This window comes from Dunckerocampus dactyliophorus, chromosome 4 (genome assembly GCF_027744805.1).
Source record: "Dunckerocampus dactyliophorus isolate RoL2022-P2 chromosome 4, RoL_Ddac_1.1, whole genome shotgun sequence".
NCBI lineage: Eukaryota > Metazoa > Chordata > Actinopteri > Syngnathiformes > Syngnathidae > Dunckerocampus > Dunckerocampus dactyliophorus.
In genome coordinates this window covers 18853034-18878614 of record NC_072822.1, presented here as the reverse complement: position 1 = coordinate 18878614, position 25581 = coordinate 18853034, and the positions used below count along the sequence as shown (strand labels likewise).

Sequence of the window (25581 nt, the reverse complement as noted above, 5' to 3'; positions counted from 1 at the left end):
TTCAATAGTAGACAATGACAGGATTATAGGGCTCCAGCAAGAAAACTCCCATTATTCCCCGTGCTTCATCCTTCCTCACGATCTCTTACTGGGTCACCCCTGGGCATACTAATAAAAAAACACTGTCATCAGACCACCAAGCCCCCACCTGCACTTAATCCCACCATGCACAGTGCTTCACGTACCCTCCCCCTCGATCCTTGCAGAGCTGCCCCACCTCCTTTAGCTGCCTCCATTAAAACGTTCTCGCCCCTTTTCCAATAGGCTGAGTATATTATGGCAGACTGTAGTGTGATTGTGTGATATCTTTGGACTGTTGTTTAATCTAAATTCCCAATCTTCAAGTTGTCATACTTTCACCTGTCATGCAGATTTCTTACCACTCAGGGCAGAATCTGACAAAAAAAAGCACAATTTTCTCCCAAGAAATGCCAAAGGTTTGAAAAGCTAATGTCACTTAACATTTATTCAAATAAATCAGTATTACTACAGAATGGTTCTTACCCTTGTAGTTGGGATGAACTCTAGGCGCATACACTCCAAATTTGATGAGGATTGGAACGTTGTAACCGAGCCGCACCCACTCCACCACATGCAGTGGGAAGAGGTTAGGGCTGGTGGCGTCATTAAATTTAGGAGTGAGATTGCAACCCAACTCTGCAGAGCTCCCCTCTCTGCCACGAACCACTGATGAGAAACCTTGAGACACACCTGTAAACATAAGAGCATGACACCAAGATAAAGCACTTGTTCTGGAATAATAACAACAAAACACACAACTCAGGATCATTGAGAGACTAAAGTCTGTGACCCATTTAAACACCGTGATGACCTACAGAGAAGCTGGTTTAACCTTTGTACAATTTATTTTGGTATGAGCTCGTTATTTAAATGTGCATCAATACATTTGGTGTGAGAGAAGGAGATAAGCAAAAGGAGAGGTCAAAACATAAAGGTTGAAGTGGAGCTTGGATGAACCCTTGAATGACAACACTTCCCCAGAGTGACCCCTGTGAACAACCAGGGGCATGTAGAGAGGGCATGTAAAACAACAATGTGCCATTTGGTGACAAGATCGTATGGCGGCAAAGCCTGCAAACACACTGCAATCCCATTAGTGACACCTGGAGTAGCCTCTCCTCTCTTTAACATACTCCGGTTTCCTGCCATGTGCTCACATGGGCGTGTGGGCTACTGGCTGCCAGTGTTTGCGCTGCTGCTCATCTGGCCTGGTCAGTGCTTTAATCTCACAAGGGGGTGGGGTTTGGGAGGCGGGGTGATACTCTGATGAAGGGCAGCAGGCCTCTCTACGCTCTCTCCAACCGAGCTACCACCACCCCCTGGGGTACACACATGGCTTGCAGACCAGCACAAATCAATCCCCCCACACGCCCCCCCTTACACACACGCATGCACTCAAAGAAGCGTGCCTGCGGTCGGGTGCAGCATAAATCCCAGATTGATCTAATTCCACACACCAGAGATGTTATTTAAGTTGGATTTTGGCCTTCATTCTCTGTCACACAAGCAAATTGCTGTGCGATAACCCTTCCTCTTCACTTTACAATGGGAGCTCTGCCAGAGCTCCCATCATCCTGCTGCTTACACTGTGTGTAGATAGTTGAACAACATGTGTGCCAACTGTTAAACAATGCTTTGACATGGCAGGCGAAATGGAAGAGCAATGAAGCAACGTTGACCGACCAATGGAAGAAACATTGGCCTTTTAACCCAGTGCAAAAAAACACAGAGAGATTTGCTTTGTCATGCACCATTCCTAAATCCCCCAAATTTTTATTAGTATTACACTAAAACAGGTGTGCTCAAAGTCCGGCCTGGGGGCCATTTGCAGCCATCAGTTCATTTTATTTTATTGACCCACGGCATATTCTAAAAGCAAAATTAAACACGACCTCCCATGTTTATTGCTTAGTACATTTTCACCTACATTGGATTGGTTTTAGCATCTTTGATGCACAAAATGTATGAAAGTGGACACCGCATCCTTCAATTTTTCTGTATGTGACGCTTGGTGGAAGAAATTTAGACACCTGCATTAAAACATCTGCTTCTTTTTAAATAATACTTCTTTAAAAATATATTTAATCTGTTATAAAATTATTCTGTCATTATAATCCTTCCTTCTTTATTTATCATATACTGTAGTAGATAATCGAATCTAGTACTTTTGTCGTATATGTCTTACAAATGAACATTGTACTATCCTTTGTAAATCAATCAATAATGACAAGGAGAAATGAGGAGAGCAAAATACATACAACTATTTGAATCTCATCGTAAACATATGCCCTAAAACCATATTGCATTAGTATACTCACTTAGCAGACAGATGGCTAAAGCAGTGGTGACAGCCTGAAGCCACCGTCTCTCCAGACCCATGGCCGTCCGTCACACTCCTTCACACATCTCCCGACCTGAAAGAAAAATCGTTGGATTTCGTTGGATGATGGTAAATACGTTATTTTTAGCATGAGCGTTAGAAATAGATACATCAGTTTTGGTAATATACAGTACATACGATAGTGGGATTTTTGGAATTTGCAAGAGTCTTTTAATCCATCCAAATGGACGCAACATAGGCCAATTTGCACATGATTTCAAATGTTGAGAAGACTTGGAAAACAGTTCCAAATACATGGGAAAAAAATACAGTATACATGCGAGCATAGCAACATTGCCCAACTGTTTTCATTTGCTAATGTGTATAACAAGCAAGAATTGAACAAATTATTAACCTACTTAAGAGACAAGAGATCATCAAGAGGAGGTGCAGCCACTCTTAAGGCCCCCTGCATCAAATTGGATTTGGGGCAGGCGTTCAAGTTGCTTTTCAAACACAAAGAGGGAGTTCCCTACCGACCCTCAAGTCAGTCCATTAAGTAACGCTTAATACATTCTTATCACATTAGTCTTTTAAAGCAGGTACACTAGACGTATGATATATACTGAGTGGCAATGTTTCAGCTTGAAGAAATTGGCCGAAACAGAACAGCTTATGGATGCAGCGAACCCCCCTTGCACTTGACTGTAACATGAGTAAGATCTGTCCACAGCCCCTACTGGCTGGCTGCCTTTTTTCTGCCTTTCTTCTGTGTCACCAAACAGAACAGTGCCACAAAAATGTTCTGCCACTTGAGTTAGTATCTGGGCCGTAACAGAAGTAGGATGCCGCCTGCATGTAAGGTTATTCCACAATGCCAGAGTATGACATTTGACACCGGAAACTCGCTTCTCCCACCCTGTTGTGTTAGAAGCAATTTTTGCCGTAAAACAAGTAGGGATTTCACGAGACACCCAACTCACAAGACAAGACGATAGACGAGATTGGGCCCATGAGAACGGGACAAGACGAGATTTTAACATTAATTTTAAGATAAGTACAATGAAAAATATGTCTGGACAAACAAACTTACATTGTCTACATACACAAATATAAACCACCATTATATGATAATATATAATAATAAGGAATAATCCTTTAGATGTTATTAAATATATTATATAATAATACAAAAAAATAGTACTGTAATGCAATATTTCCTTTAATATATCATCTTTCACTCTGTAAAGTTGCGGAATTGCCGTTTATGACGTATTTTCTCACGGGCAATTCATGTAAATTCTTTGTGTTTTTATGAGTTATTAGTATCGACATGTTACCCTTTTCTAGTTACATTATGCCTTTTTGCTCTATTTTTTTTACTTTTGTTGGGTTTTGGTTATTTTATTTCTGCAATGGACTACGTTCCACAGATGGCCCCTGCAGCGAGACTGTCTTGGTTTTGCCAGGAAGGCAAGTCTTTGCCAGGCGAGGGTGTACTGTGTCCAAACCCTGCCTTCTTGGGTCTGTCGAGCTGCATTATGGAGGGGTTTCTGCAGCTTTTGGACTAGCATCAAACCGGCAGAACACGGCAGTACTTCTGTACAATTGTAAGTGCCACGCAGCGGATACTTCAAGCAAGAAACACTTCCTTCCTATTCGGGAATCAAATCCATGCCCTCTGTCATGATAGTCAGAAGTGTCTACTTTTGCACCACCGGGGGCTAAAAAGGGGATGATAATAATAATAATGGAATAAAATAAGTCAGCTAATTGATATGCCTTTTTGGACAAGCAAAACAACAGAACATCATTGCAGTATGTATACAGTATAATATTAATCATCCAACCACACAAATGTATTAATAAACAACAAACAAACTGTGGGGAAAAAAAGGCCTTCAACAACCACATAGTGAGACGTTACATGTCTCGCCTTCAGGTCACCACATAAGGTAGTGTGGGAACAGAAAGGTAGGCCCTGCAGGCTCTGTCTGCACGTGCAAAAGGAGGAAGAAGACAAGCAGGTTATTTCCCCGCACAGTTGAACAGGGGGCTACTTAAATGACTTACTTACAGAGGTGGGTTTGAAAAGGGGCCAAACCTTTACATCAGTCAGCTTGATATGTTTCTAATTTAAAGCTAGCAAATGTGAAAAGCATTCACAGGGCCACCAAAAGTCCAAAACTCAATGTAAATAAATCCCAAAGAAGTCCCATAGCTCAACAGCTAATACACTTGCTGGGTGTCTGCAGCACGTGCTGAATGTACTCCCATGTTCCACTGGATTTCACTGACACAAATTGCTTTGGACCTAGTCATGACTTAGCCTTCTGGATGGTACATTTGTGGCACCTCGAGTAATCCTACCCTGCTGCTCTGAGTGTTAATAGTCTAATCGAATTAGAGATAAATGGTGAGACACATCAAGGACATCTGGCTCTGTGGTCATCCATCACTTGCTCATTAAGTCACAAAATATCCATCCGTTTTGAGGGTTGCGGGGAGTTGAAACCTAACCAAGTTAATTACGAGCAAAAGTATCCAACCTGGACAGATCACCAGTCAAACACAGGGCACATGCTGACAAACAGCCAATCACACTTACATTCACACAGTGAGTGGGAAGTGAACCCATGTTGCCAGCACGTAAGTAAGGCAATTGTACCACTCAGGGAGGTGTGGGAAGTGTGGGAAACGTGAGTATGTTGCACCAGTGCCCCAAGCAAGCTCCCCACCCCACCATCTCACGGGGCTTTTTGTAAAGTTTTGAAGATTTTCTCCTTTCGGGAACAAAAAAAAATGTCATCACTGTTGATGTGTGATCTGATGATAACTGATCAAATACATTTTGCTGCGAAAGTCTAATAATGAAGTTGCTTTAATCAAATTAACGCATTGTCTGAGTCTACCTAAACTCACCTTGCAAAAATGCAAAATGATTCATTCCACCTGGTAGGGGCGATCGGTAAGTGCAGCCAGCAAACGCACTCAACACAGACACAGACATCATAGCATCATCAAAGCTCACCTTTATGCATTCACACACATGTAGGAAGGTGATAAAGAAAGGGAAAAATGTATGTCTATTTGTAGCAGCGTAGGGGAAAGCTATGTATAAGTGTCACTTTTGCATCTCATAGCACACAACTGTGGTGTGTTCATGAACTGTCAAAGTGTGAAATAGTAGTAGTTGTATTAAAAAGCTAGTTTCAACCAAATTCATGCAATAATTCATTTTAGTGCATGTAGACATACTGAGTGTGTGTGTGTGGTTTTAGGAAGATGTGGGAGGCTTATGTGTGGGGGGGCCCAGAATTGGTGCTACGTCCCTGGTACCACTACACGATCAGTCACGAAACACTTATGTTTTATTGTGCTTACTATCTAATCCAATCTAAGATTCTATGAAAGCTAGTGACTACTGTGTATATTTATGGCAATCCTGAATATTGTGGCATGCTCTATATCTGCAGATGCTTGTTTTCTCAAGTCTAACGCTTGGTTATTTCAGCCTTGCTACCAAACTCAAAGAAACAAACTCAAACCATACACATCAGAGTGCATCAGACACTCTCCAGCAAAGTGTAATCTCATTACAAATAAAGGATGGATAAAAATGACCTTATTTGTGTTCATATCAAGTGTGACAGTGCAGTGATTCTGGCAGTCACAGCAGCTGGTGTGGTGTCCCTCCATATGTATTACTGCACACTTGAATAAACTCATTAATAATGCAAAAGGTTATGTTAGACGAAGTACTGGGTAACTTGTGGAGTTGTCATGGCTCTAAACTTGTCTTAGGCCTAATACTGTATGTGACACATTGCATTGTCTGTACTTCCCATGTTATGTGTGTGCCCAAGGCAGAGCCATGATTGATATTAGTGACAGATACTGGCCTGTTAAGCAGCAGCGTTACTCTGTTGTTAATCCTTGTTAATCCTGACAGAGACTGCAGTCTTAGTGTAAACCAGCCTGGAGGGGGAAATGCAAGTGTCATTTCAATAAACACTTTCACAGGTGAATAAAAGATGTAAAAGAAAGAAGTATCGACAACGCACAGTGCCTACCCTCCTGCTTTGGTAAAATACCTTAAAGGGATAGTTTGCATTTTTTTACATGAAGTTGTATGACATCCCCATCAGCAGTGTAGTACATCAACAGCGACTTACCCCCTCACCCACTTGGTCCGTTGAGTCCAGTTCTGGTCGGATTTCCGTGACGAGGAACGTAGTTCCACTTAGTTGCTGGGGCCACTTAAGTAAAGAGTTTGGCATTTCAAAACAATATTGGTTCAAAGGTTAAAAAACGCCTCCTCGAAAAAAATCAGACCTCACATATCGCTTGCCGTTATACTGTTTTGTCTCCTGCTGTATCCCTGCGCACTGTCGCCTCTTCATTCTTGTTTATGTGAAGATGTTCGCATCTTTTTCCTTGACGGAGCGCCGCGGCCATCTTGTTTACGTCTGTGTTCCACAGCGGGACAAAGATGCATGACTAAAGAAGTGTCTTCATTACATACACAAGAATGGAGAGGTGAGTGTGTAGGGATACGGCGGGAGACAAATATAACGCTGAGCGATTTGTGAGGTCTGATTTTTTTTTGAGGAGACATTTTTATGACGCAAATCTATTAGTCTTTTGAACGCATATTATTTTGAGAAGCCAAACTCTTTACTTAAATAGCCACAGCAACTAAGCGCAACTACATTCCTCGTCACGGAAATCTGACCAGAACTGGACTTGCGGGACCACGTGGGGGAGTAAGTCACTGTTGATGTACTGCACTGCTGATGGGAATGTCATTCAACTTCATGTCAAAAAATCCGAACTACCCCTTTAAGTAACTCAGCTGTGAGTCTATAAAAGAAGTAGAGGTACATTGCGGACTTTCCTAAATTATTTTATTCTATACTGTAAGCCAGAAGGGCTGAATTCCGCAACAATTTCCAACCTAAAGCAAGGAAATGTACACTGAAATGCCATGCACAGAATTAAAAATATCTGATTTAGGGGAATATGAAAATTATGTCAGGGTAGCATGGCTGAGCAGTCTAATGTGCTGGATTAAGGCTCCAGTCTCTTCGGGGGCGTGGGTTCGAAGCCCACTGCTGCCAAATTACTACTATGGGGTGAAATAACTGCTCAATTTAGTGGCACTCATAGGAATGTCTTTATCGAGAACATAAAGTTATTTTTTAGGGATGAGCCTGACAGTCATTTTAGACGAGTATTGTAAATTGTTTCATGGCTACGCTTCGTGTCATGAAATCCACTGTAGAAATGTGTTTTCTCCAAGTTTGTTTGTTAAACTACTATTTCACGATGAATTGGAAAATGTGCCTATTGCTGAAAGCTTTTTAATATGTTGCTTTGACTACAGCTGCATTGCTGCATTGTAATTTCTTGAAAACAACAATTAAACTGAAATAGGTTGTTTATCACCTGATCAAAAGCTTAAGACCACAAGCTATAAAAGCCAAAATCTGCTCAAAATTGTCATTTTCTGTCAGGCATTCACACTGTCATGTCCTCCTGATGGCTAAAGCTAAGAAGCTTTCTCTTTTTGAACGTGGTGGGATTGTCGAGCTGCATAAGCAAGGCCTCTCGCAGCGTGCCATTGCTGCTGAGGTTGGCAGCAGTAAGACAGTCATTCTACGTTTTTTGAAAGATCCTGAGGATTATGGAACAAAACATTCAAGCGGTAGACCCAAAAAAATCACACCTGCGCTGAGTCGGAGGATCCAATTGGCTGTCCATCAAGACACAGGGTGGTCTTCCACCCACATGAAGGCCCTTACTGGTGCCGACTGCAGCGCAATAACCATCAGACGGCATCTGCGGGAAAAATGAATTCAAAGACCTAGTCTCCTTCAACGCCACAAAACTGCCCGTTTAGACTTTGCCAGGGAGCATCAAACATGGGACATTGAAAGGTGGAAAAAAAGTTTTATTCTCTGATGAGAAAAAATGTAACCTTGACGGTCCAGATGGCTTCCAATGTTACTAGCATGACAAGGAGATCCCACCTGAGATGTTTTCTACCCGGCACAGTGGAGGGGGTCCATCATGTTCTGGGGTGCTTTTTCATTCAGTGGAACACTGGAGCTTCAGGTGGTGCAGGGTCGTCAAACGGCGGCTACAAGAACGATGGAGCTACTCATTACTGAGAACATTTTTTGTTCTTGTTTGGAGGTTTTTTTATTTTTATTTTTTGAGCGATGGTCTTAAACTTTTCATCAGTTGATAAACAACCTATTTCAGTTGAACTGTTGTTTTTCGAAGCACATTTTGTCTCACTCCCCTTTCTTGTTTTTGCATATTGTAGCTCTACTTAAAACCTCAGTAAGATTCAAATGTGCAAAATGCAAATTCTGAATGACAAATAGATGGAACTTATTGTTGATGCAGACTTCCCGTGTATCTTGGTGAGACAGAATTCAATGGTGTTTCTCATCTTTTTTATCAAACTGCTGGTACTCGCAACTTCCTTTGGCCCCATGGTGGGTTATTTAGCAGTTGCACTCAAAAAAAAAGCATGGATAGTGAGTCACCAATGCGTAGGGTGCTTTGTTTGGGCATTCAGTTTTGTGGAACAATATTGTACAGAGCAAACGGACTAGTTAGTTATGCGTACAAAATCCAAGACAGTGTACAACATTTTGGCAAACATTTTTGATGAAAACTGAAGCATACAAAAACTGGGGCGTACAAAAACCGAGGTTTGACTGATCCATAATAGTCATACTCAAGGTAAACTAGATGATTAAACCTCGCCAGTGGATGCCATGCTCCTCCACCATAACAGAATATAAAACCTGTCATCCCAGTCTTTTTGTCCCTGGCACTGCAAAAGTGCCTTGACCCTTGCGGAACCAACTCTAATTATACAAAACATAATGTGTGCAACTTGTGAGTCACAAGCTTGTGCCATCGTCCTTCACCATTTTATCATCAAAAAGTTAAAATAATGACAAGTAAAATGTAAATTTTGAGTTCACAATTGGTGTATTCATTCTTTGACTGTAAACAATCAATCAAAACATGACTGGTTGGACCAGCATACACACCAATCAATTCATGGGTTCTGTTGCCTGGCACAGAAACCCACTTAAATAACTGCATTGATTTTTTTGTTGAACGAAAGGAAATGAACGCACATAGAGTCCTGGTCTCGTGAGCAGGAAAGCCTGCTGTTTATGGATTAACATAGCGATTTCTGCTCGTCTCATACATGAACCCTGAGGGTCGATCAATTGGGGCTAATGAGAAATTATTGAATATTTTTAATATTAAGTTCACTCATAGCAATTGAGCCTACTATTAAAAAAATACACAAATAGGCTGCTTGGTGTTTTACCATCCTATTTTGTGGCTTTTCTGTAAGTCGAGCAGTTAGAAGAGAGTACAGACTTCCACTCATTGTAACTCCTTGTCCCCACCTGCTCCCAAACCCCTGGGGTCAGCTCAGGCCCATTAAGCTACTTTACAGAGACGATAATGAGAACTTAGGGGCAAAAGCTAGAGATAACACATTTCTGAGCAGCAGACATGACTAAACTGCTCTTTAGCTGATTTTAAACATATGAGGCACTGTACAAACTACAATATATAAAGAACATATGGGCATGACTTCATGTGTATTCCTCCTTTTGCTGCTGTTCACTCATCACAAAAAGCACAAACCTGAGGGACATTAAAAATATGTGGCTTCTGAATGTTGGTGTTCAATCAGTATGTCAGAGCTCAACTATGTCAGACAGCATCCCCCATAAAACCCTCTGGTAGAACACAAAGGATTACAGGCATCCGGAGTGATGGGAGCCTCTACCACTGTCACACACTCACAAGCTGGACAAAAGCAAACAGGGAAAAAATATCTGTGTATTAAATATTAAATATAAAAGCAGAACGGCACTTGACACCCTGTGCTGCAGCAGGCACACCAACTACACCGTCCGTGTGAAAAGGACAGCAAGCAACAAGCCCCTTGTATCTTCACCCCTACAGTCTATTGTGCAGCTCAGTGCTTCATGCCACCACCCAGACAGACCTGCCGTAAATCAAAACAGGCCCATCTTTTGTCTGATGCAGTCAAGCGGAAAAGATGGAGCAATAACAGCAACATATATATACATTTCAATCTTATTTCTAACTATTTCTATGGAGATGGTGACGACAAAGTATTCAACTACTACACTGGTATTACAACATGAAACACGTGGAGATTACAAGTAGATCATATGAGTAAATGAGTAAACATAAACAAAGATGCTGTAAGATCTAATATCTAAAATAATTCTCATTATTATGACATTTATGTCTGCCCATGAAAAAAATACAAAAATACGGCATAAACGTGATAAAACGCGATGGAAACAAGAATGCTGGAACTGCAGTTTAAATTGCAACAACGTGTAATATGAAATATACAGTAGATACGGTGCTCCTTACCTATGAAATATTAACGGAAGTTGAGTTGTTTTGCAATAATAATAATGATAATAATAATAATGTATTATGTCTGCAGAAGATCCTGACTTCTGCTTATATGTTTCCTTACCTTGCTTGAGGCACTTTTGCACTTGAAGCTTAAAAGTTGAATGTTTCAATCCATGGATGTTCTCATCTTGTTGATTCAGTTTAAGATTTTTGTGAAATAACTTTGAAAACCTTTACAATTAGAACTAGTTTAAAAAAAAGTCACATTTTCAAGCAAAAAAAAAAAAAAATCAAAGCATCCTTTCAAATTCAGAAATTCAAAAATTCACCACCATTAGTCTTGTCCTGGTCCTTTTAAAGTCCATTTAAACTTCACGCCAGTCTATTTCCGCATTTTCCTTCATTCAAACTTGGTCAAAGTAGCTTAAACCATGAGTGAATCCCTACAAATACGATTTCTGATAAGAAAAAAATCACGACACGGTGCACCTTGCCTGCAAATAGCTGCATGTTTGAACGGAGAAAAAGCACGCAGCACGTTTGGTCAATGCTTGATGTTGATACTTGAGTGCCTTCTCACATTAGCATGCGTCCCTCCTCCTGCTCCCACTTCAGTCATACCAATTTCGTTTATACCACTTCCGCTTGGAAATTTCAAAATACTGCTTTGGCCGTAATAATATACTATATATATTTGTGGTATTTGCTATGATACAATTCATTTATTTTCATGTTTTTCTATATAATATGAAGACCGTAATAACGACGGTATTTAGTATGTACGTATGTTTAAGAGTCACACTGTACCTCGACTTGAATGCTTTTATGTCAAAGGGATGAAAATGCTTCCGTTCCCTGGCCGACATTCAAAGTGAGCTTGATGCGGCACCGTTTGGGCGCCTCAAACAAAAGCGCCGTTTGGTGGGAAAGACCCAGTCTGCAATCAGTGCAAGAAAATAACAAAAGTGGGCGACAAATTCAAGTGATCCGCTTTAGTTCGTGTGTTATTTTACAAATCTACTGCTCCTACACATACACACCGCGCCTATAAGCACCTAACTAGCTGTTAAGAGGAAAGCAACCTAGTATTTAATACAGTAAACATTTTAAATTTAACGCAAGGAAACATCGCTCTTAATTAATAAAGTCCAAAATTGCTCAACATCTGCGTGAAAATTTAAACAAAATTGCACAGTGGACCAATTTAAAACGTTAACTGTGTACCGTGGCACTGATTTCCATGGCTGAACTTTTACGAAATGTTAGTCTTACAACCACCCACATTAATTAAATATTAATTTAAGCAGACAGTCTTAAATATTCACACTCCCTAATAATTGAGGTTTCCATCGTTAATCACTACTTGGCTCGAACGTAACAGGTTTCTAATGTACGCCACTTTTCTAGCACTTATGTCTTCTCAGTTCAACCCAAGATTAATTGCATGTCAAATAACTTTTTTTAGTCCTCTCTATATGACTTAATTGTTAAGTTGTTTAGTCAAATGGGGGCAAATTACTGTACTTTTTCTTTGACATGTTGCCCTCCACGCCAAACAAGACTGGTGTGTAGTACTCCGCCTGACCACTAGGGGGCAGTAATTCCACTGGACAAAGGCTCCACACCCTTCTGCCTTCACAGTTACAATGAAGAAATTAATTCCACAAAATGTATTAAGTAATAGGGCCGCACGGTTAGCATGTAGGCCAACACAGTAACAGTCTGGGAATCGGGAAGACCTGGGTTCGATTACCCATTGGGCATTTCTGTGTGGAGTTTGCATGTTCTCCCTGTGTGTGCGTGGGTTTTCTCCGGGTACTCCGGTTTCCTCCCACATCCAAAAACATGCATGTTAGGTTAATTGGAGACTCTAAATTGTCCATAGGTATGAATGTGAGTGTGAATGGTTGTTTGTCTATATGTGCCCTGCAATTGGCTGGCGACCAGTCCAGGGTGTACCTAGCCTGTCTCCCGAAGTCAGCTGGGCTCCAGCATACCCCCACGACCCTAATGAGGAGAAGCGGTATAGAAAATGGATGGATGGTATTAAGTAATACTAAGGTAGTCCATATAATGTCAATGAATAAAGAATCATGTGCAATTGTCTGGCGACCAGTCACCTAGGGTAGGCACCAGCTCACCAGTGACCCTAATGAGACAAGCAGTATAGAAAATGGATGGATGGAGTGGTGGATTAATAAATAATCATACATCTAAAATTGTAGCTGTCTGAATTTACTAGGTACCAACATAAATACACAAATCAGGCAATATTTACGTTTGTTTCATACCAGCAAGGGTACAATATGAGTACTGTGATAAAAATAAAAAAAAAAAGAAAAGAAAAGAAAAAGCTGTATCTGTAAAAGAGGGATTCATGTCAGAAAACTGAGGATTTCATCACGCTTCAAGATGCCCTCAAAGAAAGCATCATGCATTTTAGTCATCAAAGTTTGGGATATCATCATATGAGTATCCCGGATATCCTTTCGATGCATAGTAAGCTATTCGCAGGTGGTAAATTCCAGGAAGAAAAACAAGGATCCCTATAATCAGGACGGGAATGGTACGATCCGAGTGCTGAAAGACAGAGGGAAACATTTCAAGAAGAAGTCAATGCAACAATATACAATATAACATCTGTAATATTATCATGGGGCACACTGTGACAATTCTTTTACTCACAGTGAATCCAAAGTATCCAGCCAACAGAAGAGCACCAATGATGATTAACAGAGAGCCGATCAAGAACAGGACTGCGGCGAGTGCTATGGCTTTGTATGGGACTTTGGGTGGGCTTCTTTTGAACTGGAAACAAGGAGAACACGGAATGAAGACATTGTACGGCTACTTTTTCCACTCACACTCAACTGCTTGTCTCAGGACATCCTGATAATATTGGATTACGGTAGTTCAAATATGCTTAATGAGGGGATGGTTATTTTGAAATTGAATGCGTCTAAATGATGCGTCTGTGACAATGTCAATCAAAACTACCTTTGTAAAATTAGAATATTTGATAGCGTTTCTCGTTAGATTGTGTAGATGTATCCCAATGTGGCCAGTCAACATGTCAAAGATGTCCACAATGCAGTTCTAAAACGAGCCGCTAGATGGAAGAAATAATTTAAAAATAACAGCTAGAATTTCCTGACCTACTTGAAAATGCAAACGCTGAGGTATTGATCAGTGACCAATATTCCGACATTATCCTTCTCTTCTTAATGGTATCTAAAATCAAACAATAAATAGCAGTGATTTTTAACACGAAACGCGTCAATTCAAACAAACTTGACAGCATGAAAGAAAGGATTTCATGCCAGTGTATACAGTCATTATGCCGTGATAAATACAAGCAAATTATAAACTTCTGCAAGCCTTTTACCTGTAAATCAATATAGCCGTCGTCATGAGTGGACAACCTGGAGTACTTCACTTTACTAGCAGGAATCCCGTTGGACACAAAGCTACGAGCTGGCATCTTTCGTGAAGAGGTTTGTTGACAGCTTATTTAAATGGCGTCAGATACTACAACATTGACAACATAATTCGGAGTAGTCACGAATTGTAATTAAAAACAAAGCACACAGCTAAACACGTTCAGATGAGAGATTACAGAGTTCGACTTCGTTCTTCCGAACACGGCGCTTCCGTGTTTTCCTTACGCATGCGCAGACTGCTGTCTTAAATTATTTGGGATATTTTAAATTATTTGTTAAAATTACAATGGTGGTAGTATTTAAAATAAAATATTTCATAAGCCCAGCGTAATTTTAAAATGTCTATGTTTTTTCAGTCGGTTAATTAGACGGTTCCAATTCAACCACAAGAGGGCCCTACTGAGTGTCAGTAATGATGACCAGCGGCCACAATGAGCTGCAGACTTCAAAAGCTGCTGTCAGGATTTATATGTGTGCACGCTCATTTCCTGAGGGCTCTCTCAGGTCACTTTTGTTATCACAATGTGCTCAGTCTCACAAGATAACGTTTCTGTCCAAGCTGCGGCTTTGCTGATCAATCATATGACAGATGATTTTAAGCCAGAGATTTTTGCCTGTCTGAATGCCAGTCTGAATGCTTTTTTTAGATACACGGATGCAAAATGAGAGAACGTCTTAAGTTTAATGATTTGTAAATTGTATTATTTGATTTTCAATTTCATAAATGATTTGTTTTCAAATTGTTTTTATTAAATCACGATGAAATGCAGAATGTTAAAGGGACTGTTTTCAACTAGCTGAAGATTACTTTTGTCAACCAAAAAATATAAGAACAGCACTACCGGCTAGCATATTTAACCAATAGTGGTTTAGATGAACAGACTGAACTAAAAAACACAATTACTAATTCACAATTACAAATTAAACTGCATTAAGATGACTGGTGTTCATGGCTGTCACTCACGGCTGTCTCGACGCTATACATTTCTGTCGCGCGTGCACACACAATGGCAGTCTCAGAGAAGAGAGCAACAATTTGCAGTCATTCTGTTGTTTTTATAGGTTATACATTCAATGATTAGTAGCTAAACTTTGCCAAATTGATATTATTAGCTTAGAACAAACAGAACTAATGTGCCTGCGTATGTGTTACATGGGACATGGCTTACATGCTTTGCGCAAGAAGAGGGCGGGATATAATGCTTATAGCACGTTCAAAAGTCAGTGCCCTCTAGGCAGCTGCATAATCGTTGCAAACAGTCACTTTAAATAACAATCAGGATAGTGTATAGCCCATGCGGCAGCAGATAATGTCTGAAAAGCTGATTTGAAAGACAATCACCCTTGAAATGTATGTCACACTAGGCCCCCAAGTATTGTCCCCATCGTGCATTGGTATATAAAGAGCACGAAATCCACAAAACAGCATTTGAAGACAAATTAATAATTAAAGCTGTTATGGTCGGAGTAATGTTGACCCTGCTGGCCTCCCCTCCCACCTTCGCCTTGCTTGTGTGTTAGAAAATTGGACTGTCACACAGACAGATATAGAGACTCCTATAGGCTGAATTCAGATTGCTGCCTGGCCCTACAGGGGCCACCATTATGATCCAAGCTCTCTGGCAGGTCTACGTTCAATGATGAATGTCCACTGGTTGGAAATAGAGGCCCACCACTTTTTCTTGAGCAGCGATAATGCTCAAAATGCATATTCGTATTAGACGTGCTTGCAGCATCAATAACAAACTCTCAAAGTACTCCTTTGTGGCGGTCGTGAGTATGATGGGTGACCTTCACTGCCAGTCGCAATGCTGCGCTTTTACAGCCACACTGTTGCTCTTGTGGCAGAACTTGGGCCTGGGACACATAGTACTGAGCGTAAACGACTTCCTGAAATGTGTAAAGATGAAAGAGATTGTTTGCCATTTCCCTGAAGAGACATGACCAAGACGGGTGCGGCAGGATCATTGGGGTCGTGCCTAATGACCAATCACTGAAACGTATAATACGATGTTGGGGAAAAGAGGTCCACAAACAGCCGTAAACAAGGCTGTAAACAAGGTTATAAAGAAGGCGATCTGTTTTTCCCACTAAACTCAAGGGGATTTTAAGCCTCAAAATCACCCATTTACAGTATGTTTCATGCACTATTCTCGTGGTGCTGCAGTGCTTAGTGGTAGTAGTATGAATCACCCAAATCCATGTGCATCATGCAGGTCTATATACACTCCTGATCAAAATTTTAAGACCAGTTGAAAAATTGCAAGAATTTACATTTTGCACTATTGGATCTTAAGGAGGTTCTAAGTAGAGCTTCAAAAATAAATAAGTAATGGGAGTGAGACAAAACATTTAGGAAGCAATGTATTGCCAACAAGCATTAAACTGAAGGCTGTTCATCAGCTGATCAAAAGTTTAAGACCATAGCTCAACAAAAGCTGACCCTCCTCCCCAAAATACAAATAAAATGCTCAAAAAAAGGACTCAGTAATAAGTAGCCGTGCCATTCTTGTTAATCACCTCAAAAATTTGTTTCGGCATGCTTGATGCCAGTGTTTCCAGGAGGCTAGTGGGAATGTTGCTCCAGGGGATCACGCAGGATGGTCCAAAAGAATGACGATCTTTGGATGAAGAAGTCTTTTGATAAGCGGGCATTGTGAACTGCAGCATACCTGTTGAAAAACCCAGTTGTTACCACAAAGACATTTCAGCCTTCAGTCATGAAGGATGCCCCCTGCAACATCTCCACATAGCCAGCTGCCGTTCGACGCCCCTGCACAACCTGAAGCTCCATTGTTCCATTGATGGCAAAAGCACTCCACAGTTCATGATGGCGACCCCTCCACTGTGCTCAGGCGGGATCTCCATGTCATGCCAATGACGTCGGAAGCCATCAAGACCGCCAAGGTTATATTTTTTCCCATCAGAGAATAAAACTTACTTCGACCTTTCAATGTCCCATGTTTGGTGCTCACATGCAAATTCCAATGGGGCAAGTTTGTGGTGTTCAGGCCTTTGAGGGCATTTTTTCTTCTTAAAACTCTTCTCGCGCAGAGGGCGTCGAATGGTTATTAGACTGCACTCAGCACCAGTAACAACCTTGCATGTCTTGACGGACAGCCAATCGGATCCTCCGGCTCAAGGCCAGTGAAATTTTTTTGGGTCTACCACTTGACTTTTTTTGTCATAACCTTCAGGATCTTTGAATAACCTTAAAATGACCAACCTCAGCACAATGGAGCGCTGCTAGAGTCCTTGTTTATGCAGCTCAACAATCCGAACGTGTTCAAAGAGAAAGCATATTTTTCCTTTGCCATCCAGAGGCCATTTGAATGCCTGACAGAAAATGACATTGAATCCACATTTCTGCCAAGATTTTGGCTTTTAAAGGCTGTGGTCTTAAACTTTTGATCAGTAGATGAACAGCCTATTTCACTTTAATGGTTGTTTGCAATAAATTGCTTATTCAGAAAATGTTTTGTCTCACTCCCATTTCTTCTTTTTGCATTTGAAGCTCTACATAGAACCTCCTTAAAGGAAAACTGCAGTTTTTTTTTTATTTTGCCCATGATCCACAATCCTTACATGAACACAGATATCTTTCTCTTTTCTGTGTGTTCCAAAGATATACAAACTAGGTCTGTCAAATGATAAAAAAATTGAATCAGACTAATCACAGTTTTAAAATTAATTAATCATGATTAATCACCATGAGCAACTATGTCTGAAATACCGAATTGACTGTATTTAATGAACAGAAAGATAAATGTCAGGACAGGATTATATGTATTTGTATGTATTAACAGCTCTAGATGACCTGAATATGTCAGTGAAGCTAAAAGATACCACACTAGTCTAAAAGTCTATTTGTCTAACACTAGTCTCTTTAATAGTAGCAGAACATTTGAATCACACTTTAAACCGTCTTACTATGAGCAATGGGGAGTTGTGTTCAAAGACATCACGTATTTTAAGGTAAATGTACTTGTTGTCAGTGTATTTTCCAGCATACTTAAATGTTGCAAACTGCAAATACGAATTAAGAGTTACGAAGTGAGTGATAAGAATATCCACTTCACGTTTTCCTTTTTCTTCTTGTTTATTTACACACGCACGCACACACACACAAACACGCATTATAAAGCCGGTTTTGTGATGTTGGGAGTGTCCCTGAATGCATCTTGTGTTCTTATGTCAGTGTTGGCAACTTGGCAATTTTGTCGCTAGATCTGGCGACAGTCCAACCTCCCTTGACGACATATTTTCTCAAAAGCGACTAGCGGCAAATCGAGCGACTTTTTCTGATGTCGTCGGGAGTTTTCTAATATGGTGAAAGCACGTATTGTTCTGCATTTTGTGTTCTCACTGAGCAGCGGCGGGTGCTGCTGACAGTACTATGTGTCCCCGCCCCCCAAAGACAGTCACAAGCCATGATGTGGAGCTCTACGCATCGAAAGCGCAAATGAATTGCTATTACATGTATTCACCAGAAGACTGTGCTAGTCACGGGCCACATCTGTCATGTTAATGTGAGCTATAGAAAAAACACAGCATAATCTGTTATTCGCTGTTCAGCTGTGCTAATTTAAAAAGACTCTCAATTGCCAGCGTGTGATGGGAGAACTTTGAGAGACGCTGGCCAGCATAAAATATTAGTTATTTTATGTTGATGAAATTATGGACAATTTTAAATGAGCAAACCAAGAATCAAGTTTATTTGTAGTTCTAAACGTAATTAAGGTGTTTTTACTCACTTTTTTTTGTCTCTCCTACAGGATTATGCTTTTTTTCCCCACAACATTTTACAACAGCCCTAATACAAACAGATAAACAGAGACAGCCTATTACTGCACATAATGGGATACACCTATACCGCCTACAAAGACCGCTATTAAAACGCCTCCAAAAACATCCAACAAGGTTTTATGGTTTTATATACATGCTGTGACCATGTAGTAACAGGTACATTTACGATAACATGTAATACTTAGAGTATTTTGCCGCATTTTGGTCCTTTTAAACATTAAGGGAACTTCCTTCCTTGGTGCATTGATTTCACATAGCAACATACAGTAGAAATGAATGCCTACACCTAACCTAAGTGTTAACTTTTCCAAACTCAAATATAGAAACACAGCAGTAGTGGCGACAGATCCAATATGTAGTCTTACCTTTTAGTAGTGGTCTGAGGCATGGAGAGTGCGGCGCTGAAGCACTGCGGTGAAGCTCGTCGTTAGCCGGCTAGTAGCTAGCTGTTATGGTGTGGCGAAGTGTCAAAGCGCCAGTAATGTAGTTCAATGTTAATAAAAAACAATGTTGATAATAATAATAATAACAATGTCGCTGTAGCTTGGTTAATATGCACGATGGTTAATAAGCCTTTTCAGAAGGCTTTATAGGCGGAATATGTGTTTCTCATTATGTGCAGTAATGAGCTGTCTCTTTTTATCTGTTTTAATATCTTCAGAAAGCACAGAGAAGAGAAATACATGTGTTCATGTCTCATGTAAGCATTGTGGATGATTAAAAAAAAAAGTGGTGCAAAATGTAAATTCTTGCAATTTTTGACACAATGGCCTTAAAATTTTGATCAGGAGTGTATTTTCTCTCTCTTCTCAAATTTCCATGTCAATCCATAACCTCTGAACTTGCTTTTTGTTTTTGACTGACCACTTTAACTCATGCACAAATGCAATGCAATATACGGTATTCAACGCTATTTAAATAAGCTTTCCCCGTCTTCATGTTGTCCATTTTTCATCCAGCATTAATCTAGTCACCGTCACACCCTTCTTTGTATGCCAACCTTATCTGTCCCATCTTTTCATTTATAAATTTAATTCCTTCATTTTAGATCATTTACGTCAGAGAGCTTAATCTCCCTTTGAAATATTGTCTTCCATTTAGCTGATGTTTTGCGAGACAAATTTGCATACACTCACTGACCGCAACATTAGGACCACTTGCACAAAATAATGAGATCCAGTACAGGAGATGTACCAACAATTGTGCCTTGACAAAAATAATGAGGCCCAGTTTTGAGTGACACTTTCAGAAATACATTCAAGCCAATTTTATTTATATGCCAAATCACAAGGCGCTCTACAAGCTTAAAGAAAACCAATTAGCAAACAATGTGTATGACAATAGCTGTATCAATAACACAAAATAGTTAGCAATAATAATGATTTTAACATTCCCATTAATGGTATTACTACCACTAAAAATAATGCTAAGAAATGTAATTACGTTGATTTTGGCTGCACCTCTGGAAGGAGGAGCGCCTTCCACAGGGAAAGAAAGGGAAATAGGCTAGTAACATACTGCATCTTCCTCAGTCATGACTGCTAATTGTCAATAGCTTCTCTGAGACTATGTGTATGTGCACGCATGCAACTGACACGTGTCTGTGCATGAGCAGTGAGGTAGTGACAGCCATTAATGCCACTCCCCCTTTTCGAGCAAAATGACAAATGTCATTGTGAAAAATGTAGACATTTTTTGTACAAGCTGTTTTCTGAAAACCACTAATGGTAACATATGCTATGGTGTGCTTATATTTTTGGATGGAAAACGTGTGATGTGGAACCTAGGAGGGATAGCACCTTTAACTTTCAAAGAATAAAAAATATCACAGTTCTCGTTATAATTAATTACATTTCAACACCACTGCAATTGCAACGTTCCCATATTTATTTGTGGTGGCCCGCCACAAATACTTTTGGACGGCCACAAGGTAGATTAGCCGCTACCTATTCGCCCTCACTCACAAAGATATAATGGGAGGGCGCATTTCTTATGACACAAACCAAAAAGTTCACTTTTAATTGTGCACACACAAACATTGAGTGTTTGAAAATCTTTACTCCACTCTTGTGGAGTGCGAAAATGTGCGAAATGATGTATAAAGGCCTTCATGTAATTTAAACTGCAGCCTTTTGCTTTTGTTTCCTCTTGGCATCATATTGTTAACATATCCTTCAGTGAGATTGGTCTGCACATATCGATGCTGTGTACAGTATGTAGCATAACGACTGCTAGAGTTCCATCTGGAGATGTGATTAATTAATCAAATGATAGACATGATTGTCATCTTCGGTCAGAGGGGAGTAAAGTATGTTGCCATGTTAGCTAATCTCCGCCACTACAACAGCTGAGCACACAGAGCCCCCCTGCATGTGTGTGTATATGTGCGTGGCACTGGAAAGAAGCCAGCCACCTCTGGGTGACTCTGCGCAGTGAGAGAGCAGCATTTAGGCCATAATTAGAGTCCTGTTCTGAGTGGATTTCTGTCGGCAGAGATAATGAGGTCTGTCTTCATTACAGCAATTGCTCATAGCCCCCCAATGAAAAGCCAAAACCATTGTATCACATGAACATTGTGAAAAATCCCAGTGTCCCTACTTTGTCACCCACCAGGAGTCAGATCTGATAAAATGTGGCAAGTGGGCGGTTCACAGGTGCTGCTGAGCAATACGTCTTTGAGAATTTAAAATAGACATGCAAATACAGGTATAATGTCTTTCTTCCTGGGCTCACACAGCAGCATGCAGAGCAGATAAATCATTTGGCAGGTATGTGTGCTTTTTTTATTGAACATAATGTAATTCACCCTGGATGTTTTAAGATGTATAAAGAGAGCAACAAAAAAAAATCCAATGGTTTTCAAATATTTACAAAACAAAAGGATTTATCACCTTGTGTTAAATCACATTACATTGTCGCATTGGTTGCAGAACATGTAAAGAGAGGCAGATTTTATATACTGCATATGCAAATTCATTAATTATTGAATCAGGTGTGTGGCAGCGAGGTTACGTTGTAATTTGTTTTTAATAAATTCATCATATGAGCCATATAAGATAGGACTCAGGTAGTTTCGCTGCCTCTCTTTCAGGTGCAAGCCTCCGTGTTTAAGTGTGTGGGTGGACAGCCGACATGTACCAAGAGCTTCATGAACAAGCCAAGCACCTTTTTTCCCCAATGTCAAGGCACACTCCAAAAATGTCACACAACAGTTGGGCAGTGGTTTCTAAAATAAGATTATCACACGTAGGAGCTCTTCAGTTTTTTGGCTGAAATGAGATGTATAGAATGCATCGAATATTGTTGTTGTCTGTAAGCAATGCTCTTCCATATATTATTAATTGTACGCCTGTGATTGAAACCATTCATCTTGCAGGTGTCTTGTAGGGGTCAAACTCATAGGAAATCCCTTGATGCAATTAAGGCGAATGTCACTGTAAATGCCAATGTAAATGTGTGAACACTCCACTCAGATTGTTGCCCCAATGATGGCAAACGTTTCCAGTGCAGAGATATTGATTCCGGTATCTTTTCAAAGTCGCCCCCCCCACCCAGGGGGCGGCTCGCACAGGTAATTGCTTTTTCAACAGGTTTTAGATACTACGATAAAACCTTAAGATGCAAAGAACCAGTTACTGACTGATGAGCACGGATGCAATGAGCTTGTGTTGTTATTTTCAAGGCTCCCAACTACTGCTTTTTCATTTGCCTTGTTTTACAATTTCATATTATTTCAACAAAACATCACTTGATTAATGACTATTAAATGTAGTACACGTTTTGAGGCAGTCTGTGTGTGTTGGTGCAAAGCAATCATGCATGCGCAATAATGATCCAATCTGCATAAATGGACTAAAATGCCTCACTCAGTAATGGAAAGACTGAGCATTGCTCCACACAGTGATCATCGTGTGGTTCATTGTGTGTACCAGTTACTGCACGCTGAAGTGACGGCGCCTTTGAAGCGTTCTGAGGTGCTTGTGTTATTGTGTTAAAATAATGAAGTGAAGCTTGTGTCAATTGTGTATGCACTGTGAGGTTAAAGTCGTTTGTAAGTCACAAGAGCTCTATTACTGCAAGACACAATGCAAGAGCTCTTTAACAGCAAACGCCAAAATCAACTGTTTCATCTTGATTTCTTCATTAAACCCTGATTGGGAAAAACATATGCAAAAGACAAGGGTGTCGGGTTCAAGAAAGGTATTGAATAATGTAATGCCCTTCATGTATAACTGCACCAGCAGATATGACTTTCACCTTGAGCAATTTCAAATGTGTGACTGAATGGTGAACCAAAACTGACAGTTTTGATGAATATGAAGCTAAACGTATATATCCTGGTACTTTTAGTGGCCGGTATGGGTAAATGCACGGCAACATCCAAACACTCCACACACAGAAATGATCCAAAACCAACGCCATAAAACAAATGTAACTGCAAAATGCTGCAAATGCTAAAAACACGCACAAAAGAAAACTGATGTTTGCCAGGATTCTATGGGAGCCAGAACTGAGGGACGTAATATTTTACAATATTGCAGAGAAACCAATTTATGCAGCTAATGTTAACGTTACAATGAGTTCAATAAGACCAAGTGTTTAACAAAGACATAAAGGAAAATGTACCTTTCAACATTCTTCTGGGCATCCCGTTCATGTCTTTAAAGACAGACATCCCTCAGATGGCTCCCCCAGCATTCTGACAAACTTCAGTTTTTTTTGTGTGTGTGTTTTTAGCATTTGCAGCATTTTGCAGTTGCATTTGTGAACTATGAACTTTCTCTCATGCAGTTGTTTTTGGGGTTTGTGTTCGTTTTTTGGCGAAAATCCGCAAGTATTGAAATGTCCTACCCCTCCAAACCCTCTTGCTCACTTGATGTTGACGTTCACCCCTGATTTTGGATCAACATTTGCAATAAAGTGAGTGTTGTAATTATTAGATTAGTTTCAGCTCCAGGACTCTCTCTCTTCAACTGCCATTGTTCACTAGACACGGAAGCTAAGAAGCTCAATACTAAATGTACAATAAAGGATTAAAGTCCTAACTATGCCTCACACACTTATTAAACACATTACATCAAGTCAAATGTATACTGTAGGTCGCCTACTCACCACTAATTATTGATGATGTGTGATGGATGAACAGATGGAATCGGAGTCAAGGTAAGCTTTTTGCTTCTTCTTTGCTTCTTCCTACTCCTTTTGGACATGTGGAACTGTGAATTGAATTATGTGATGTATTCCATTGTAACTTGCATGCATGTTCAAATAAAATTAAACCAAAACCAAAACCAAAGGTGTTTTGGCTTGGTGCAATTCTGGACCCCAGATGCAGAGGCGAGAGGCAGGTGAGTAGAACACAGTCTTTATTGGTTCCACTCTAAACAGAAAGCGATGGTGACAAAAGATAACACCATGAAAAAGTACAAAAATGGCCTGGCAGAAGCCAGTGGCTACTGAACACACTGTCACTACGCAATACGTACCGGAAAAGCAATCTGTTCTACGCATGTGCAGAATGCGTCTCCATCCGGTCATCCTATTTTTTTGCAGTCATGTTAAGCATGTGTAATCTACACCACCTGTCGATCTATTTTACGGCAGCAATATACACCCCCCCTCCCCACTCTCAAAAACGTTATTAAGATTTGAGAAATTACAACATAATCAATCTTTCTTTTCTTATGCCATATCCATGATGCAAGTGGATAATTTATAAGTCCTTTTTTCTTGGTTCCATAAATAAAAGTTATTTGTCGCCACTGAAAAAATACACACAAAAACATTTGCCAGGAAGATTTGTTTGGATGGATGGTGTTTCTCCGTTGAGAAAAAAAACTGAATCCTCTGTCGAGATTAATCCATAATTGCACTCTGCTTACACCATAAAAATTGCTGGGTTATTTTCTCTACACAACCGCTGGGTTATGAAATGTTTAACCCATTATGAGTTAGTTATATGGGATTTAGGTTATGACAATACAGCAGCTGTGTTATTGTTACTCTGGTTTCCTCCCACATTCCAAAATCATGCATGTTAGGTTAATTGGAGACTCTAAATTGTCCATAGGTATGAATGTGAGTGTGAATGGTTGTTTGTCTATATGTGCCCTGCGATTGGCTGGCGACCAGTCCAGGGTGTACCCCGCCTGTCACCTGAAGTCAGCTGGGATAGGCTCCAGCGTGCCTATCCCAGCGGTATATATGAGGAGAAGCGGTATAGAAAATGGATGGATGGATGGATAGTTCGGATTTTTTAACTTGTAGTTGTATGACATATCCCCATCATCAGCGATGACTTACCCCCCCACTTGGTTTGTGAGCACAGTTTTGGTCTAATTTCTGGGATGAGGAAAGTAGTTCTGGTTAGTTCTGGGGCCACTTCAGTAGACAGTTTGGCTTCTCAAAACAATATGCGTTCAAAAGAGTAGTGACTTTCCCCCACTTCGTCCCGTGAGCCAAGTTGTGGTCTGTTTTCATTGTGGAACAAAGTAGTTCCGCCTATTTGCTGGGGTCTCTTAACTTAAGCGTTTTGCTTCTCAAATCAAT

At 40.3% G+C, this 25581-nt stretch overlaps 2 protein-coding genes across 4 annotated transcripts in view; both read right to left on the bottom strand.

Annotated features, from left to right (window-relative positions):
* igsf9b (immunoglobulin superfamily, member 9b) overlaps positions 1-11516 on the bottom strand; it is a 30959-nt gene extending 19443 nt beyond the window's left edge. For all 3 annotated transcript variants that reach the window (XM_054772914.1, XM_054772917.1, XM_054772915.1), the window contains exons 1-3: positions 10908-11516; positions 2340-2435; positions 505-711 (exon numbers count right to left, since the gene is read on the bottom strand). In XM_054772914.1, coding sequence (XP_054628889.1) covers positions 505-711; positions 2340-2400 — 268 coding nt within the window. In that variant the 5' untranslated portion in view covers positions 2401-2435; positions 10908-11516. The remainder of the gene's footprint in view (positions 1-504; positions 712-2339; positions 2436-10907) is intronic.
* A 1470-nt stretch (positions 11517-12986) lies between these two features.
* Positions 12987-14441, bottom strand: tmem230b (transmembrane protein 230b). The gene is made up of 3 exons (XM_054773839.1): positions 14172-14441; positions 13472-13594; positions 12987-13366 (listed from the first exon to the last, which is right to left on the bottom strand). Exons 1-3 carry the CDS (start codon positions 14265-14267, stop codon positions 13226-13228), a joined length of 360 nt encoding a protein of 119 aa, XP_054629814.1. The 5' UTR covers positions 14268-14441; the 3' UTR covers positions 12987-13225.
* Between the last annotated feature and the right edge of the window lie 11140 nt (positions 14442-25581).

Coding starts and splice junctions, on each gene's coding strand:
- tmem230b (XM_054773839.1), bottom strand. CDS start 14,267: ATGCCAGCTCGTAGCTTTGTGTCCAACGGGATTCCTGCTAGTAAAGTG. Junction 13,595..14,171: donor ACGGCTATATTGATTTACAG/GTAAAAGGCTTG, acceptor CCTTGTTTCCAG/TTCAAAAGAAGCCCACCCAA. Junction 13,367..13,471: donor CTGGATACTTTGGATTCACT/GTGAGTAAAAGA, acceptor TCTGTCTTTCAG/CACTCGGATCGTACCATTCC.